At 41.8% G+C, this 18,037-nt stretch overlaps 1 protein-coding gene across 1 annotated transcript in view; it reads right to left on the bottom strand.

Annotated features, from left to right (window-relative positions):
- Nucleotides 1–18,037, bottom strand: part of nrg3b (neuregulin 3b) — a 197,534-nt gene that overhangs the window by 11,526 nt on the left and 167,971 nt on the right. Inside the window, exons 4-6 of the mRNA XM_030078026.1 lie at nucleotides 14,819–14,845; nucleotides 6,513–6,615; nucleotides 3,432–3,558 (exon numbers count right to left, since the gene is read on the bottom strand). Of these exons, the coding sequence (XP_029933886.1) occupies nucleotides 3,432–3,558; nucleotides 6,513–6,615; nucleotides 14,819–14,845 (257 nt within the window). The remainder of the gene's footprint in view (nucleotides 1–3,431; nucleotides 3,559–6,512; nucleotides 6,616–14,818; nucleotides 14,846–18,037) is intronic.

Below are 18,037 nucleotides of genomic sequence, written 5' to 3'. Positions count from 1 at the left end.
CTCATGCCTGATAAGCCTCTTTCTCTTTCCTACACCCTTGACTCCCAGAGGGAGCTGTTACTGCTGTTCACTAGTCGTGCAGGAAAATAGGATCATTTTGGCCACCCTCTCATATACCCTGCGGGGGGAGAACGCCTCACTTTCTGGAACAATAGCCGTGGAAAACTTTCTCTAAGAAACCTGGAGGATGATATCTATGTCAAGGGATAAAATAAACAGCTTGTTGTAGACAATGGCAGACCTGCATCACGTAACCCATTGCACTTGTTCTCTCCTAATTCCTTGTTGTCTCGTTTCATGCCACTTGTGAAAAGTCTTGGATAAAAAGAATGGAAACTGGATTTATTTCAAGAGGAGATGAAATAGAAAACATGGGGACTGAGCAAATAACAGAAAAACAATATCAATAATAACAGCATATTACTTAACAGGCACTAGGGCACACATTTGCCTTCAGAATAGCTTCAGTCCTCTTTGGATTATCAAGTTCTGATCTGTGCAGTGTGTGCAATGTAAATTTTGTAACTGCTGATGTCAGTTAGGCTGAAGCTATCGGGTTTTAAGTTGAATTGGTTTGTCCATGTGGTGGCCTAGTTGTGATGATACCTATAGCACCTTTTGCCTCATTGCTACTGCTGTTGCAGAGGCAACATGCAATGCATATCATGGCATTCTTGATAATTTTGCTAATGAACAAATTATCACTCCATTTAACACATTTGGTTGCACCATATATTACCAGAAAACTCGAGTATAAATGCCATTCGGCTAGACAGGAAGGTTTCTGGCTTACATGGAATTATATCTTTCTCAGTTATGAACACACACACACACACGCACGCACGCACGCACGCACGCACGCACGCACGCACGCACGCACGCACGCACGCACGCACGCACGCACGCACGCATGCTCATGCTCATGCACATGCATGCACACATGCACATGCACATGCACGCACACACACATTTTCAGCAGCCAAAACTGCATATTTCTCTCTAGGCTAATCAGTGCCAATAAAACAACCTAACTTGACTCTGCAGGAAAATTCACTCAAAAACATTACCCTTACCAATGGCTCTCAGTTTTCTGCCAAAGCATTTATGAATCTTTTCACACGATCACTCCAATTAGAGATTAAATCACCAGTGTACTTTCCAAACCAAAATCGTCTTTAGCGATTCACTTAATGAGCTTTACAGATGGAGTGAACATATACACAGAAATGTATCAACATGTGCAAATGAGCTATGTAAGGTATTCACAGATCACAGATATTAACGGGTCAAACTGACAGACTGAAGATGTGTACAGAAATATATGGAGGTATTGTGCAAACATGCAGATCAGATTGTGCAGATAGAAGAGCAGATGTATGGTGGCGTCTAGACTATAGAGAAACAATAGTGCAAAGCTGCAAAGTACAGACTACTGTAGTGCAGACAGAGTGCAGGTGCCCAGTGGAGTACAGAGAGGCTCCAGCACCCTCCTACTTGGCTGAGACTGGGGGCATTGTGGCAGAAAGCATTGTGTAGCAATGATGTCAGAATGAATAAGCACTTGCAGTGCAGCTCGGTACACCTTTAGGGGAAATGCTCCGGCCTGTAGTAATGCCTTGGTCCAGAGAGTTGAAATATTTCTAGGGAGGCCAAAAACATTCGGTAGCTGCATCAGCTCATCATACAGACAGAGGAAGGCACTGTCTAAAATGGAGTTCAGTCTTGAGCTCATTCTCCCCTCTGCCACTCTGTCATCCTTTGCCTTGAGGGCTTTCAGGCTCAACCCTATGACAGAGCTATTTTTTTCTCTAGTTTATTGAGCCCACTGGCATCCCCCGCCTCACTGTTGCCTCCACAGCAAACAACAAGCTAGAACAGTATGCTGACCTCTACAGATTGGTTGAGGATGCTGAGTGGAATGTTGCATTCTTCAAGAACAGTCTATTCTATCTGCTCTTGAGGAGTGCATCTCTGTTGCCGGTCCAATTTGTCCTTGATAGGAGAATCCAAAAACCTGTATAACTGTGCCACCTCTACGCCTTCACTCCCTAGCTGTTGGCATGCTGAAGGAGTGGATGGGCCACAGCAAGTAGGGTCACCCCAGGCCTGCCAGCCAGAGAGGTTAGAAATAGCTAGACTGATGTCTCCATGTCAAATCTGTTGAAAAACAGGTTTAGCTTGTTGATCTCTCCTTGGTCCCCTTGGTACATGTGCCCCCTGGCTGCTTATAACCCGTGATCCCCCTCATCCCACTCTTTGCGTCCTTCACACTTTTCTGCTGCAGCTTTTCTTCCTTCCCCTCTCTCTACATGTTCTGACCTTCCTTTATTTTCCTCACTGGCTCCCACTGAACACACTTGACTTCCTCGCTGATCCCTTCCCTGAGAGCATTTTGCAGCCAGATGCAGGGGCTCAGTGCATGCAGAGACCTCCATACATTTCTGTCAATATATTGTCAGCAGTGGTGTTAACATTGTGGGTTATTGCTAGACAATTAGACCTGTACCTGGGTGATATATCAAATTTTGCTCTGATCTGCTGGGGAGGGAGTACTGATATCAGTGGAACTGTGAGTAACCTTTACGCTTGAATTGCATAGAAATACTCCAGTCGTCTTTGTTTCGCATTACATATTGAATGATGTTAGTCTTGGTTGAAGAGATTGGCTGAAATCACCAGAGTGGCTTGAAGGCACTGGGGTGGTGTGCTAGGTAATCTTGCAATGACCAAGTGCACAAGGTTGCATGCAGTGCCCTTTTCAGCTGTTGGGAAACATCAGCATCAAAGGCAGTGGTCTCATGGCAATCAGAGAAACAGCACAGCAAATGATGATCCAGATAAAAAGAGGTTAAAAAAAGATATAGCAGAAAGTGCATGCGAGTCCATATACTCTCTCTCTCGTATATCTTCCAATTACAATTGTCAAGATATGCCATTTCCACATCACATAGTTGACCAACTTAAACTTTTGTCAGTTCTTACTTTCCATGCTTTTAATTTAAGGTATTTTTTTCTTTAATAAATTCAAACATTTCACAGTTATGTTTGTGTGGTTGATTTATTTCTGCAAACCTTTTATTTCCACAAAGTTTTGCGCAAATCCATTTAACTTTTTGAGATATTCTGCAAGCACACAGACAAACAAACACTTCCAGCAACAGGCAGCTTGTAGTACAGCGCCATCTTAAACAATCTGTCTGCTGTACAGAACTGGTGCTGTGTTTTGCCTGCCTGCTTCTGGATTTCCATCTATTGTGTGTTACCAGAATCTGTCACTGTGAGCATGACAAGTACATTACAAAATCTAATCCATTGCCTTTCAATAACATTTCTCTCTCTTCATTCATGTCAAATTTCAATGTGAACAATTTGGTTTCAGCCGGCGGACAGATGATTAAGGGTATGACTGGAAATAAATCAGTAGGAGTTACCTTTTGGAGCTGGAGGCTGTACTGAGACCTTTGAGTGGATTTGGACATGAGGCCAGAGGCGTTGATACTGCAGTCCCTCAGGCTGCGGCTCTCTGAGAAGTGGGCTCGGAGTTTTTCCCTGTGTCTCCTGGAGAAATAAGGAGAGAGAGACGCAGAGACATATAGACATAGTGATAGATAGATAGATAGAGAGAGAGAGAGAGAGAGAGAGAGAGAGAGAGAGAGAGAGAGCAAATTCTTTATTATGGGAAAAAGGAGGACTCTTACTTCACCTCTGTATAGTGTTACATAAGCAAACTCTCCTATTGTAACAAGTTTTGCAGCGCTAGTTCTTTGAAAAGAAGCCTGCTTATGAAGGGAAGATAAATTATAAAGACTTATTATATAGGGGTGACTGTGATAACCAATGGCAAGGCCACGTAAAAATGGGAGCTGTGCAACCTTAAGCTGCTATTGGAAATGTTTAGAAATGTTTGCATTCCCACTTCAAGGCATGAAGTCTGAATGATTCAGTGGATAGGGGTTACATTTAACAGTTGTAGAGTCTAGTCACAGCTTAGTGCAATTCAGTGAGACAGAGCTTGGTGAAAAATGTAGTAGGTAAACATATTTACTGACCTATCACGGTTGTATGTATAGTGATAGACACATGCATTACATAGCAATAGCACACAGGTACAGGCCTGTTAGACTTTAAGATCAGCTTGGTCCATGAACTGTCACAGCCACCTATTCAAGGGAAGATTTAGTCTACGAGCTGCATTCTGGACAGATATGTGGCCTATATCAAACAGCAGTTAGAGATAAATATTTCACCACTTGTTTTTACAGAGATCTTTGTTGTATCAGTTATACACAATGGACAGCTGGAGATTTTTGATTTGTGTTGACATCAAACTGCAACGGCTGACAACATTTGTCAAACATTTTAAATGTAGCGGCCCCATCAAAATGACATGATGAGCAACAGTCAATTCACAAAGGATTTTTTTTTTTCAGGGCTGTAACTGAAAGTTTAGATGGTGGCGCTGGTGAAAAGTGCCCCAAGCTGCTACCAAAATAGCATTACGAGAGAAACTGTCTTTCACAAGTGAAAATTTAATCAAGGCAATGTACCGTGAAACGTCCATTACATGCCCCTGCGATAATATCCTGAAAAAAAAAGAAAGGAAAAAAAAATGTTCCAGCAATACTATCAGAGACCAGTTTTAGTATCAGGGGTTTAGATCCTTCACAAAGGAAACTATAAAGAGAATTCTACCTTTAAAGGGCCATGATGAAGTAGGAAGACAGAAGCCATTTCCATCAGGCTGCTGCTAAAACATTTATAGGTCTTACCGCCACTTAATGGTACATGTATGTATTAATCTATGGACAATGTGCACACTGTACAGTCTGAGCTAAGTTCACATTGTGGACTAAGACAAGCACTGTGCTTTCACCGATGCATACTAATAAGTTCTTACATTAAGGGCGTATGTGTCAGTTTATTCATGAGCATGCATGTTGATATGACTGAAGGCAAGCTTTATTGCTCACCAGTATCGTAAATAGCCAGGGCTTTAATTTTGCGCACACACACTCCTTGTGAATCTGTATAATTGCTTCCAGCCTTTTCCTTAACCATAAAAACAGTTCACATGAACAAGCAAAAAAGCAAGAAAGAAAACTAAATTGGCGTCTTTTAGCTATGCTAAATATAAAATATGAGAGCGTTACTTAATTTTGGATTAAATTTTGATTGGATTAAAAATTAATTGATGCTTAAGACTTTTGGATTAAATGTTAATTCACCATTAAATGTTCATTTTTAAATACTAGGTTGCTCAACTCTCTCTGCAGCTAAGGGCTATAAAGTGTATCTAAAGTAAGGGATACAAAAAGTAACCACAATTTAGGAAGCATAAGACTGAGCTTGTCCAAAAGAACAAAGTACTCACTACTGGATTTGAAGTACTACTACAACTATGAAACAACAATTTATCAAAGTAGTATTGCAATAATACACACAGTCGGCTAGAAACATTAAACTTCTTTCACAGTTAACAGGTATTATTGCAAGCCTTTTCAGTAATTATTTAGTCTTTTTCCTATAAAATAATTAAGAGCAGAGAATATTTGGATTTGAATAAACATTTGCTGATGCTGGACATTAAGAAAGCCTTACAGTAGTAGGAATATCCTGTTTAATTCATAATTTTCAGAGACACATCAAGAACTGTGGTTTGATTTCCTTTTCATGGGGTAGAAGTACTTTTACTTGCTCTAATTCTGGTGTATAGGGCTCTCTCAAAAAATATCACGAGTAAAACTGTGGAAATGACTGCTCTCCTTTGTAAAGTAGTGAGTAAAACTGAAGTTTTCTGCTTAAATTGTAATGCATAATAGACTTAAGCAATAATGAGACAGGCAGCTCTCTGACCTACAATACCAAGCATCATTTTGGGAAAGGAGATCATATTTTACCGCGTTTTAGGTGTAGAAAGAGTACGATTCTGGACACTATTTTTCTAGGTACATTAATTCTAACTGTAACGGTGGATATTTGCAGGATTTTTTGCTCTCTCATGCTGAGCCAAATGCATAGGTACCACAGCACATTGTAATACTCCATTGTTGTTTTTCAAGACCTACAAACTTCAACCTACAACCTTCATTAACTCCCGCCTTGATAGCAGTTACTTCTCTTTGTCTATGTTCTTTTCTACTTTCACGTCCTTGCAGCTTGTCATTAACTTCTGCAGAGTTGGACTGCCTTTGTGTTGCCTAGTACCCTTTCATTCGCTCGCACATACCAGCTCATTTTTCTTTTTTTTTTAATCTGTATTTTTTTTTCTCTTTTGTTTTGTGTGCAGCACTTTGTGACAAACCTGTTAAAACTATGTTATAATAAATCTTACCTGAGTGTCTGTCCCAATTGCACTTTCGTGGAACACAATTTAGATTTGATGCTCTGCTAAAACATCCTCTATCTGACTCACGCTTTGGATTTCATTGGGCCCTGTGCCATGATAGTAAAGTGCTCTTTGTGCATAGCCAGAGGCATTCTCCAGTAACGTGGTGCTGGCTCGCATCACTCACTTGTTGCGGCGGTAGAGAGCCATGCATGCCACTCCAAGAAGACAGATCCCCGAGGCGATGCTAAAGATGGACAGCACCTGCCTCTGGTAGGTCTCACCACTCTCTGTGGAGGCCAAGGAGAGAATACAGCTCAGGTCAATGAATCTCCACCATGACACAAAGGATATGGGCTGCGTGTGTGATTGAGCAGGGTGGGAGAAATGTATCATGAATTAACATACTGAACACAGTGGGAGAACACGCTGGGGTGAACACACACTCACACACACACCCACACACACAGACAAAGAGAGAAAGACACACACATAATCCCCATTAGCATAAAGGGACCAATGATTCTGTCAGTAAATGTCAGTGTCTGAGCATGTGATTGGGGATGTGGCAGACACAGGCAGGGCTCAATGACATGTGCTAACTGAAGTGTGATAATCATTTCCTTCAGACAAACCCTGCAGCCAGCACCAATGGTCGGCCTGCAGGGGCCACACCGAGTGTGTATGTATGTGTTAGAAGTCAAAGGCTGATGGCGACAGGGAATTAGCGGCAAATGAATGCTCCAGGAACTCCTTGTCAGGCCCTTGCACATCAGCAGCAGAGGCTTAAGGTCATCAGCAGCTGGGACACACAGCAGTTGTTTCCCAGCAGAAATATGTGCAACTGAGCGTCTGCATTTCAGAGATGAGCTAGTGAGGGGGGCAGAAAAAGTGGCCAAACATTGCTCAGTCAAAAAAAAAAAAGACCTCATATTACAACACATTTAGCAGTGGATTTGAGCACAAAATATCTGCCCGGGTAAGAACAGCAGCATGGATGTTAAGGATGTTAACTGAGTTGTAAACATTTTTATTTAACCGGGGTAAAATCCCTTTGAGATTAAAAACCTTTTTTGTGAGGGTGGCCAGGCCAAGACAGGCAGCAGCACAGATTAAAAGCACAGTCAGACAATAAGAAACTAATAAATAACAAACACAAAGCGCGAGCATTACAAAGTGAAGTTTCTAAACAGGTGCATATCAAGTCACAACAAGCGTCGACATCCTAATAAATCTGCCTCCAAGTGGTTTTGCATTTAAAAGCATCCAGTGAGATCAGCTCTTTTAATTATAAGTCATACTGCAGCTTATTCAGGGTAGACTGTGCAGAATACATAAAACCTTTTTCCACTCTTCTGGGCTAGAGAGCAACAGAAAATACTAATCACAACAGAGGAACTGCACATAACAGCCAAAAAAGTTAATATTGCTCATCACCAGCCTGTGTGAGGCAACAGCTCAAAACATCAGCGAGAGGAAAATAAATCACCAAGTCTGGTCCACTTATAACTGAGAGTCAATACACACCTCAAGTTAGGCTGTGCTCAACCAAACTAATGAGACTGACTGTGGAGGAATTTATTTTGTCCCCCTGTCATGCACAACTTTGAATATCAACCTTCTCTGGCAATAGTCAAGCCATCAGTTCCCTCAAAAACAATGAAATCCCTGGATGTGGTTGTCACCGGCTGACACCTGCAGGAAAAGTGCAGAGAACATCACCACAACCTGTTCATAACATTTGAGGGCTTGTCCATGGCTTATGATGCTGTCAACAGATGACTGTTTTTGGGAAGTCTTGTGAAATTGCAGTTGTCTGGCCAAGTTTGTCAACTTGAGGGCATGAGGCTTCTCTGACTGTTGAAGAGCATGAATGTGGACCTTACAATATCTACACATGTAACAAGCCAGTCTGATTGCATTCCCCCCCACCCCCCACCTCACACACAAACACATTTTCCTCCTCTGTGATCAGTGCTGCATCAGCACATCAAGGGATAATGTGGAGTAATTGAGTTAAAACTGGAAGGAACCCTTTGTAATATCAGACTTCTGGCAAAGACCAAGATAGCATCTGAACACATCCAGGAGTTACAATATATGGATACACATCAGAGGTCCTCCAAACTGCCCACTCAGCTTCTGTGAAAGAGCGCCAGGAAGAGAGCGTAACTTTGAAGTCTGATACAGACAGACTGAGGGAACGTGGCGGTGGCCAGCTGCAACACAATGCAAATTTAATGCTGGTAAAAGCAGAAATTGGCGAGTTAATGACTTTCGCTATAATTTTCAAAATCTGTCTGTGACACATAGACTTGATCCTATTTTATTTTTACATTTCATTGTGCATTGTTAAAATTTAGAATCTAGACTGTAATTGAGTTGTTTTTGCTGGCTTGCTGCCATCTTGATTAGACCCAAATGACCCATTATTGACTCGCATGTTAATGTATTATTTATGCATGATGGAGCAGCCTACACTTTTGACAATAGTGTTAGAATACTTCTGAGCGGTGAAGCAGGCTTTTCACTCACATATCCAAAATACCAGCAATGTGGCAGGAACAGAAGTAGTGGCAATAATTGCCTTGAAGCTGCACTTTAGGAGTGAACAACCGCAGCTGCCTCTATTTCTTAAGCACATCAGCAGAAGACTAAAGTAATTTTGTGCTTGTACAGTGCTCTTGATAAACATCTAGCTGTTACTATTGGTGTAAGTCACCTCTCAGCAGTTGCATCTTTTAAAAACCTGTGAACCATCTTTCCCCACTGCCACATCATCAGTGCTCAGACCCGTATCCAGAAAGAAATGACAGGAGGGGCAGTAAAGATCCCAGGGGGGGCAGTGCCTGTGACGGCGAAAAAATTTTAGCATATTTTTTCAGCCAGATTTAGAGGGATATCTAATTTCTCATTGTTTTTCTAAGTTCTCACCACACCTACCTCTGTGTTTTTGACATAAATCTATCTATCTATCTATCTATCTATCTATCTATCTATCTGTCTGTCTGTCTGTGTGTCTCTGTCTGTATAGATAGATAGATAGACAGACAGACAGACAGACAGACAGACAGTAACGTGCAGCGGGATCCTTGGCATGGCCAAGGGTCAATTAACGCAACAGAACTCAAATTGCATAGTGCATGCATATGAAATATCTATTATACAACACGTAGATCCGACCGAGCAATCTGATTGGTCAATCAGAAATGTGCTCAAATGAGCATGACAGCACGGCTAGCCGTGCTCAAATGAAAAATACCTCATCACTGAAAATACTACTCCGCCTACATCTTATTGCCCGAATCTGTGTGGTTTCCATGGCAACATGAAACGTTTCACTGAAACCCGCATCAAAAGCCACTGTCAACTTTGTTAGCCTGCATAATGGACCGTTTTGTTGTCAATTTTGATTTATTTGGTGACCTAAGTTTGGATAAATGGCTGAACGAGGAAAACAAGACAGAACAGAAAAAGCCGAGATACGCGAGAGTGACGAGTGAAGAGCTGGATCAGCTGGAGGGGTCAAGAAATGAAGCCAGTACGGCCCGGTCAGTATCTTGGGCCGTCAAATGTATACAAGACTACCTGAAAAACACCGGGCAAACAGTTGATTTCTCAACTGTAGGGAAAGAAAAGCTAAACAAGATCCTCCGTGAATTTTATGGAGCTTTAATTTCTATAATAAAGAGAATGAAATGCATCAGAAGATTCAGCACCACGGACAGTACCTGCTGAGGCGGATTCAGCACCATGGACAGTACCTGCGGAGGTAAGCTGTGTCCCAATTCAGGGTCTGCATCCTTCGAAGTCCGCATTTGAAGGCCAGTTACGTCACAACACTGCGCAAAGGCCTTTCCCAATTCATCCAAAGCCGAAGGATCCTTCAAATGCGCACTTCAAATGCGGCCTCCTTTTCAGCCGTTGGTAGCCGATTCGGAGGCTGCACCGCGACTATCCTTCTTGGCCTCCCGTATCCCAAAATGCTTTGCGTGCTGCTGCTCAGTCGGAGAAAAGTTCAGATTTCACATTATAAATATTCGTTTTTTACTCATTTGAACATCCAACGCCATATATGTTAAACCAAAACCCCTGTTCTGTCTTGTCTGGCAGAAAGAAACGTTATATTTCGGTCTCCGGAGTTTGTTGTCATGGAAACGGCGGTAACGGCGGTTACGCAACCAGGAAATACTCCGAAGGCTAGACCGTCCCATTTCGTTGCCGTTAGTTGACGAGGGAGGATGCTTCGGTTGAAGTCCGGGTGCTCCGAAGGACCCGGACTTCGGAGGACCCGGACTTCGAAGGATGCAGACCCTGAATTGGGACACAGCTGTAGATTCAGCAGCACGGACAGTACCTGCTGAGGCAGATTCAGCACCACGGACAGTACCTGTAAGATTTTCCACGGAGATGTGCAGGCTATAACTTTGTTCTTGTTATTAATGTGTTAATGTTATCAGTTATTAATTAGCCTATTAATTGTTATTAATTTGTTTAGTCTTTATGAGTTTCCTAGGCCATTGATTACTTAATTTGTCAGTTTGTTTCTATCTGTACATTGAAATGAACATTTAATAAATCAACACATCTGTGCAAACTGTCATTTTTATTTCAGAACTAAACTGATAATAGCCTGAAAAGGTGATTAGCAAAAGCCCCCGAAAGGTGGGGTTGAAATGATATAACTCTGTTCAGCCTTAATGTGACTGCGTACCGATGTTACTTTTGCTGCTTAGCCACATTAATCGGAGCTGACGTTAAATTGGAGTGACACACCCTCAGCTGAAATGAAACAACTGCTCGTGAGTTTATGAAAAGATGAAAATATAACTGTTAATATACAGTTGTCCCTCGCTATAACACGGTTCACCTTTCGCGACCTCGCAGTTTCGCGGATTGAGTCGGCAGAAGTGTAACTATCAGTCCATGAAAAAAAAAATTTCCAACGGATATTCTAGTTACAACATGATTGAGCTAGCAAAGCAGTTTTGTGTTGCTGTGTGTGGAATTTATTCAGTTTTGGGAAATCGCGATGTCTAGAAAACATGATAAGCCCAAGTCGGCTGGCTGACAAGGACTAGTTAACGTCAGATCTCATGTATTTCTGCTGAAACGGAGAGAATACTAGCAAAAAACCTTTGATTATACATTTTATTTTGTTGGTAATAGTTGTATAATCACATTATTACACTTGTGGGTGTGCTTGACTGTCTCGCGTAATAATGCTTAATAAAAACAGTGATCATGCCAACATGGCCTGCATCATGTATGACAAAGCGGTTCACATTCACCTGCTGCATCTCAACAGGGTTTACTCAACAGTCCCGTCACGCCAGTCAATAGATTCACCTGTATCTCTCAACAACACAGGGTTTGTAGAATTTGAAAAATAAAGAACAATAATGAACAATACAATCAACAAAATATCCATTTCCAAACTTCCACACAACCAGTTATTTATATCCTGTGTATTCGACCATTTGAATGAAACAACCAAATTGATCAACCACACGTGAGAGAGAGAGAGAGAGAGAGAGAGAGAGAGAGAGAGAGAGAGAGAGAGAGAGAGAGAGAGAGCAGACGGACCAAAACACTTTAGCTAGTCAACCGCCCAGTCAGTGCAGATAAACGTAGCCTACCTTCTGCCTGGAAGCTAGCAGGTCAGGTCTGGGTATGAGGAAGCTTTGTAATCCGACCTCCAGCTTCATTGTCTTTTCAGCCACGCAGTCATTTTATAGTTAACATTAGACATAGTGTAGCTTTGTGGTGTCTGTAGCTACTAGCTAGCTAGCAGACGGAAAACTAAAGGAAGACTGTCACCATAAACTTTATAGTTTACGTTGGTTAGCGTTATAGCAAACCGACTTCAAATGTTTCTTCCCTGCCTCTTTAGGGCTCACTCACAGCTAAGCGACCGGAATTGTTCTTGCTAAAATAATTTAAAAATTGTTTGGCATCCATATCTGTAATTAATTCACTCCAATCAAGTTTTTTAACAGACTAATGTTAAGTCTCTCTCCCTCACTCTCTCCCCTCCCTCACACGGCACACGGACATGAACGGTGCATTCCTTGGTTGGGATTGGTCAGGATTTAGGCAAGAGGAGTTCGATTGGTTAAAGTAATATCAGCTAAGCCAATAAGATGCAGAGAGAGAGATTTAACTTAAAGAGACAGTAGTACAATGTTTCATGTTGGAAAAAAAAAGAAAAAGTTTTCTGTCGCTCCAGGGCGGGCCCAGCTAATGATCAGGGCGGGCACAGCCACCTAAAGCCCGCCCTTGAACACAGGTCTGTCAGTGCTGGAGTGGAGTACCACCTCAGACAAGCCACAGTTTCCTTAGGATCGATGAAAAAGAGGGTTTTCAAAAGAAAGACCTGGGCATGAGCATGAGAAAGAAACAGCAGTCCACAGGGCAGTGTGCTTTTCAACTCTGCTGTATGGCTGGAAGGCAAGGGCAACATGCAGCACATGAAACGGTGACAGCCTTTTCACATGGAGTGCCTACATCACATTCTTGAAATTAGGTGCAAAACCATGTAAGAACATTGGAATAGTGCAAATAGCAAAGTGCCAAAACATTGAGCAGTTATCATCCAGCCTCAGTTACACTGGCTAAGACATACTGCATACTGACACCAGGACAACGCCCTCACAAGAGGATCCCATATGGCCAGCTATGCCATGGCAAGTACTTTACAGACAGCCAGAAAAAATGTTGTAATGACCAGGTTAAAGTACCCGTGAAAAATTGGGGCATCACGCCGGCCAGCCTGAAAAACATCAGAGCAGAACAGTAAGACACACTCAGAGACAGACACAGCTACTAAAAAAAAAAAAAAAAAAAAATGCAAGAAAAGCCAGAGAAGACCAGTTTATCAAGTAAAGTCAAATTTAGAGCTCTCATTTCAACATCAAACTGGGCATTTCGGTATTATGACTGTCAAACAAAAAAATGGACCTTTTGGGATTTGCGTAACAGTTATGCTATCAAACAATTAATTTCTAAAGCACAGAAGGAAGTTGTGATCACATTTGAGAGACTACCATAAACAAGTAAGCAGCTGAGCATACCTATTTTAGACACAAAAAAACCCTACCTGTCTGTTTATCTGTCTCTCTCTCTCTCTCTCTGTCTGTCTTCATGTCCCTCCAACTATCAATCAATCAGCCCTGTTCCCATTTCCTCTGATGCATCCACCCACCTGCACCCGCAACTAAACTAATTTAACTCCTAGATTAAAATCACTCAGCTGAGGAGGGTTGTGTATAGGATTTGCATTTTCTTATACCATGTCTTCCCCTCCCCTCTGTTTCCTAGAGCGAGCGCAAAGTGAAAACAATGGAAGTGAAGACAGTGAATGGAGCCATGTTGCTGGAAAACCGCACAGCATGAAATGTATGCTTTAAAGAGAGAGAGAGAGAGAAGAAAAGAATGGCAAGCAAGGGAATGGCAGAAAAGAGAAAGAAAGAGAAAGAGCGCGAGAGTCTGCGTGAGAATGTATCTGTATTTATGTGTCCTTTTGTGTGTGTGGGCGGTTGTTAAAGTATGGATCAGTGTGGGTGAGGTGGTAAATTCCATCTGGAAATGAAACACTGTGTCACTTGTAAAGAAAGAGGCCCCAATGATTTTGTTTCCAAGGACTTGTTAGCACAATAATCCGCAACATTTTCATATAAATAAATGTCCCTTTTTTACTACCATACAATAGTAAATCAGAATACAGTATAACCAGCTCATGAAAGCCCTCATACTTGCTGTTCTAAACACCTATGACAGGGTGTTTAGATCAGCAAAGGGAATTCAACAGGACAGTCAACCAGCTGGAACCGAAAATCAGTGAGTGATGCCTGTGATCATGCAGCCAGTCCAAAACAGGCTTGATTTGTAAATTGGCTGCCACTAAAAGACCAATTACATATAATATAGTCTATATTTTCTGTTTGTTTGATGTGTAAAGGATATTAAAGGCAAGCTTTGCATCGCAGAACACAGAACTTATATGCATTGCTGGAGTGCTAATACGCTGCAAAAAAAATCACCATCTCAGTCTCACATTGAGTCTTTTGAATTTTTTTTTTTTAATAAGTGAACAAATCTACCAGTAGGATGAGATAATTATGCCGCTAACCCTAAAAATATGAGAAAAAGTGGCTTGTTAGGGTAGAGATAGTAACTGGCATCATAAATACTCACTCAGGAACATACATGTGACAGACAGGCAGACACACACACACACACACACACTGCAGACACGATCCGTCTTTATAGCTCTATCTTCCTTACATCATTCCCTCTGACAATGCCGTTCTCCATGCAGATAGAATACACCTAATTCACTGCCATGGTGTTTCCATGGTGACTGGCCTGCATTAATTTTCCAAGGTGAGCTGCCTTGTTAGGCTGGATTGTACTGTATGTTTTTGTATGTGGCATTTCACAGAGCTATAACAATGCGAGGGACTGTGTGTAGAGTGCTCCATGTTGTCTTACCCATGAACTCGATCCCAAGCTCATCCGCTGTTCCACCCAAGGCCAGGGAGCATGGGAAAAAGGAGAGGTAGAGGGAGACAGATAGAGGGAGACAGGAGGGGGGGTATAAAAGAGAGAATGTGCAGTTAAAACATGACGCATCTCTAACTCTTACTCAGAATTCACCCTAGGGAGAAACACATGCTGCAACTAGACCATGAACTTTGTTTGACGGCTTCCTCTGACATGGCTCTCTCTTGTGCACCAGGCAATGAGCCAGCCAGCCCCAGATGCTTGGTATACTTTACTGTGATGTATTGTGAATTCACAAGGTCTGCAAAGGATGTGAATGAGGAAAGGGAAAACAAACCAAAAAACAGATAGATATGACAGGATGAGAGGATTAGAGCTAGAAGATTTAAGATGTAAATGGCATATCATATAGTTTTATGTGATTGGCGTTGGTTTGTACAGGCCTTTTGTATTGATTTGAGCCTGAGCCACTGCGGTAATTGTTCTCTCTGTCATCCGGAATAGCTTCCTCAGTATTCGCAAGGTTGTCACTAAAAATGAACCACACTTGCTCACACACTCTTGCGTGCACACACTAGACATACATGTACTTTCTTTTCTCTTTCCCTCTCTTTCTTTCTCTCTCGCACACACACACATGCGCTGTCATACTCCCTCTCACACACACAGTCTTTCTTCATGCAGTTAAGTCTTTCCCCCAATCCCAGAGCTGGGGAAACAGATAAAGAGGAGCACTCGTGTTCTTTTCATCCTGACAGCGCCCCTTTTTCATGCCACTGTAATGTAATCTCATTTAAATTAAAATGAAACCCTCACTCGTAATTGCTTTTCTGACAGAGGTGGTCTGAGTTTTAAATAGAATGCGGCTTGCCAAGCTCCTGACATGATTATGTGGTGGGCACTCTCACAAAACTGGCTAACGGAAAAAAAGCATCTGTTCCCGAACGCCTTTCGATTGTACCATGGGAAAATCTGTCAGTATCATGGTTTTAGAAGTTTGAGGGAAAGTGAAAAAAAAATTAACTGGAATGAAACCCAGATAGGCAGTAGACAAATGAACGTCTGGATGAGGGAATGAATTATTTTAATTGTGCAGGGTTATCTGAGTCTATTAGGAGGGCTGATTTCAGGCAATACATCTTGTTGATGTGAAATGATCAAATTTGAAATACGCTAAGCAGGCTGTTATGGAAACTTTCTAACACTGAAAGCAATTAGTGCCCACACATGTTAAATATTATAGGCAAATGTCAATTACAAAAAGTTTGTGCGGCAATGTTTTCTACTTCTCATTTGAGACTCTAAGTAAGGAGAGGAAGTCGCTTTCATCATCAGCTTTCAGTCAGGATTTTTTTTCAGGATGCAAGGAACACAAATGCCTTCATAAAGTCCTCATCAGAGCTGTGGGAAATAATTTTGTGGGCATGTCCTTTATTGCAATGCAATTAGGAACTAAAACTTGTTTCAGAGTAATTTGTCTTATTTATATTTAACTCCTTCAAGCAGAAAAAAGTGATAGAGAGTTTGAGTACTTCAATCTGATTAGTTAAAGCTATTGGATGGATGGATCATATATGCTCACTTTGATTCATGCTTGCCATGAGGCAGGAGGCAGGTGTCATAATGTCTTTACTGACCCTGGTTCATCATTTCCAAAGGCAGGTATTGCAGCCTCAAGGCATCTTAGACAAACATGAAAAACTTTGTGCACACACTCATCTCATGGCAACTCACAAACTAGTGATAAGTCAATTCAGCGCCAATAACTTTTTGTCAGCGGATATTATGTTTCTTGCCATGAGGAATCTTGAGGTAAAACTGCATTATTAAGATATGCCTGACACTGGTCACAGTTGTCACATTTTTAGCAGAACGTGGACTGGCTATTAGGACACTGAGAAATATCTGGAAGGACTGACATTCTTGTGTCAGTCTTTCCAAAAGTGAATAAATGCCTTCTGTCACAGAGGCAAGGCCAAGTGGATGCAACTGGCAGTGATGATTTAATGCACAAGGCTTTCCTGGGCCCCCACTTACAGGGGCCACATATTTCCCTCCAGAAAAATATGTTTATACCCATTAAAACAAGACGTTTAAATCATGTCATTATTGAGGGGCCCTTCTTACAAAATCTGTTAAATAGAATCATGTTTGTTTATGTATTTGTAGAAAAAAAGAAAAGAAATCTAAAATGTGTGTATTTGCTCAAAAACATTTCAATCTTACTCTTGATTTCTTTCGTTTTTTTTTTTTGTTGGTTATATATTTGCGGGCGGGCTCACAGGCCTATGATTTCAAGCTTAAGTTGAGACAAACAGTTGGAGGATTGTGATTGTGAGAAGCGGAAAGAGACCTTGAGGCTCAGCGGATATTTTAAACTTGTGGATCCCAGCCAGAGCCAGCAGCTACCTGCTCCAACAAGTGATGCTACCACCATAACCGCTAACTTAGCAGTGTTAGCCATGATAGGCTGGCAGCTCAAGGCCCAGTGGCCTCCCTATACAGTCACAGTCGCAGCTGGAGGAGGAGGGATCAGCCACGCCTGGTTCACCTATCTCTCGTCCAGCTTCCAGTGATGTTACTCGGGATTCCTACAGCTCAGACCCTGCACACCAGGGGGAAATAGATGACAATGTGCAGGCTTACTGGGTTAAAATACTGCTGGAGGCAAGCCAAAATAAAAAAGCAGATGTAACGGCACTGGAGCAACACTACAAACACCAAAAGAGGTATTTTTTGAAAAGTATACTGAAAACTGGCAATGATAAGCATGTTCCCAGGGAGTTGTATTTGTATTCTCCCTCATGAAGGACTGTGTTCTGTTTTGCTTGCTGACAAAACAGGTAAGCAGCCACACCTTGCGCCCTCTCCCGAATCAGCATAGAGACTCACCAAAAAGCAATGCTTTTTTATATTAGGCTCGCCACAAAGGACAAATACAGTTGGAGCTGACAAAGCAGTTTGATGTACAATGTGAGTATTTGACTGAAGTTTTACAAAGAGTGGTCACAGATGTTATGTTTTCACCAGGAGGTGGACCGATTATTAAAGGACATATTTGGAAGGACAGATAGTGGAAATGGTTTGGGCATTCTTGAGGTCATTAGTGTGCTGGACTGGAGTCACTGGCTGTTTACTTGTGTTGTCAGAATGTGCTGTTAGAATGAGATTTTGAGGTACTTTGGTCTATTTTAAACTTAAGTTTAA

This window comes from Myripristis murdjan, chromosome 19 (assembly GCF_902150065.1).
Source record: "Myripristis murdjan chromosome 19, fMyrMur1.1, whole genome shotgun sequence".
NCBI lineage: Eukaryota > Metazoa > Chordata > Actinopteri > Holocentriformes > Holocentridae > Myripristis > Myripristis murdjan.
Note: the sequence above shows the minus strand (reverse complement) of the source record. Positions and strands in the feature narration are given on the sequence as shown.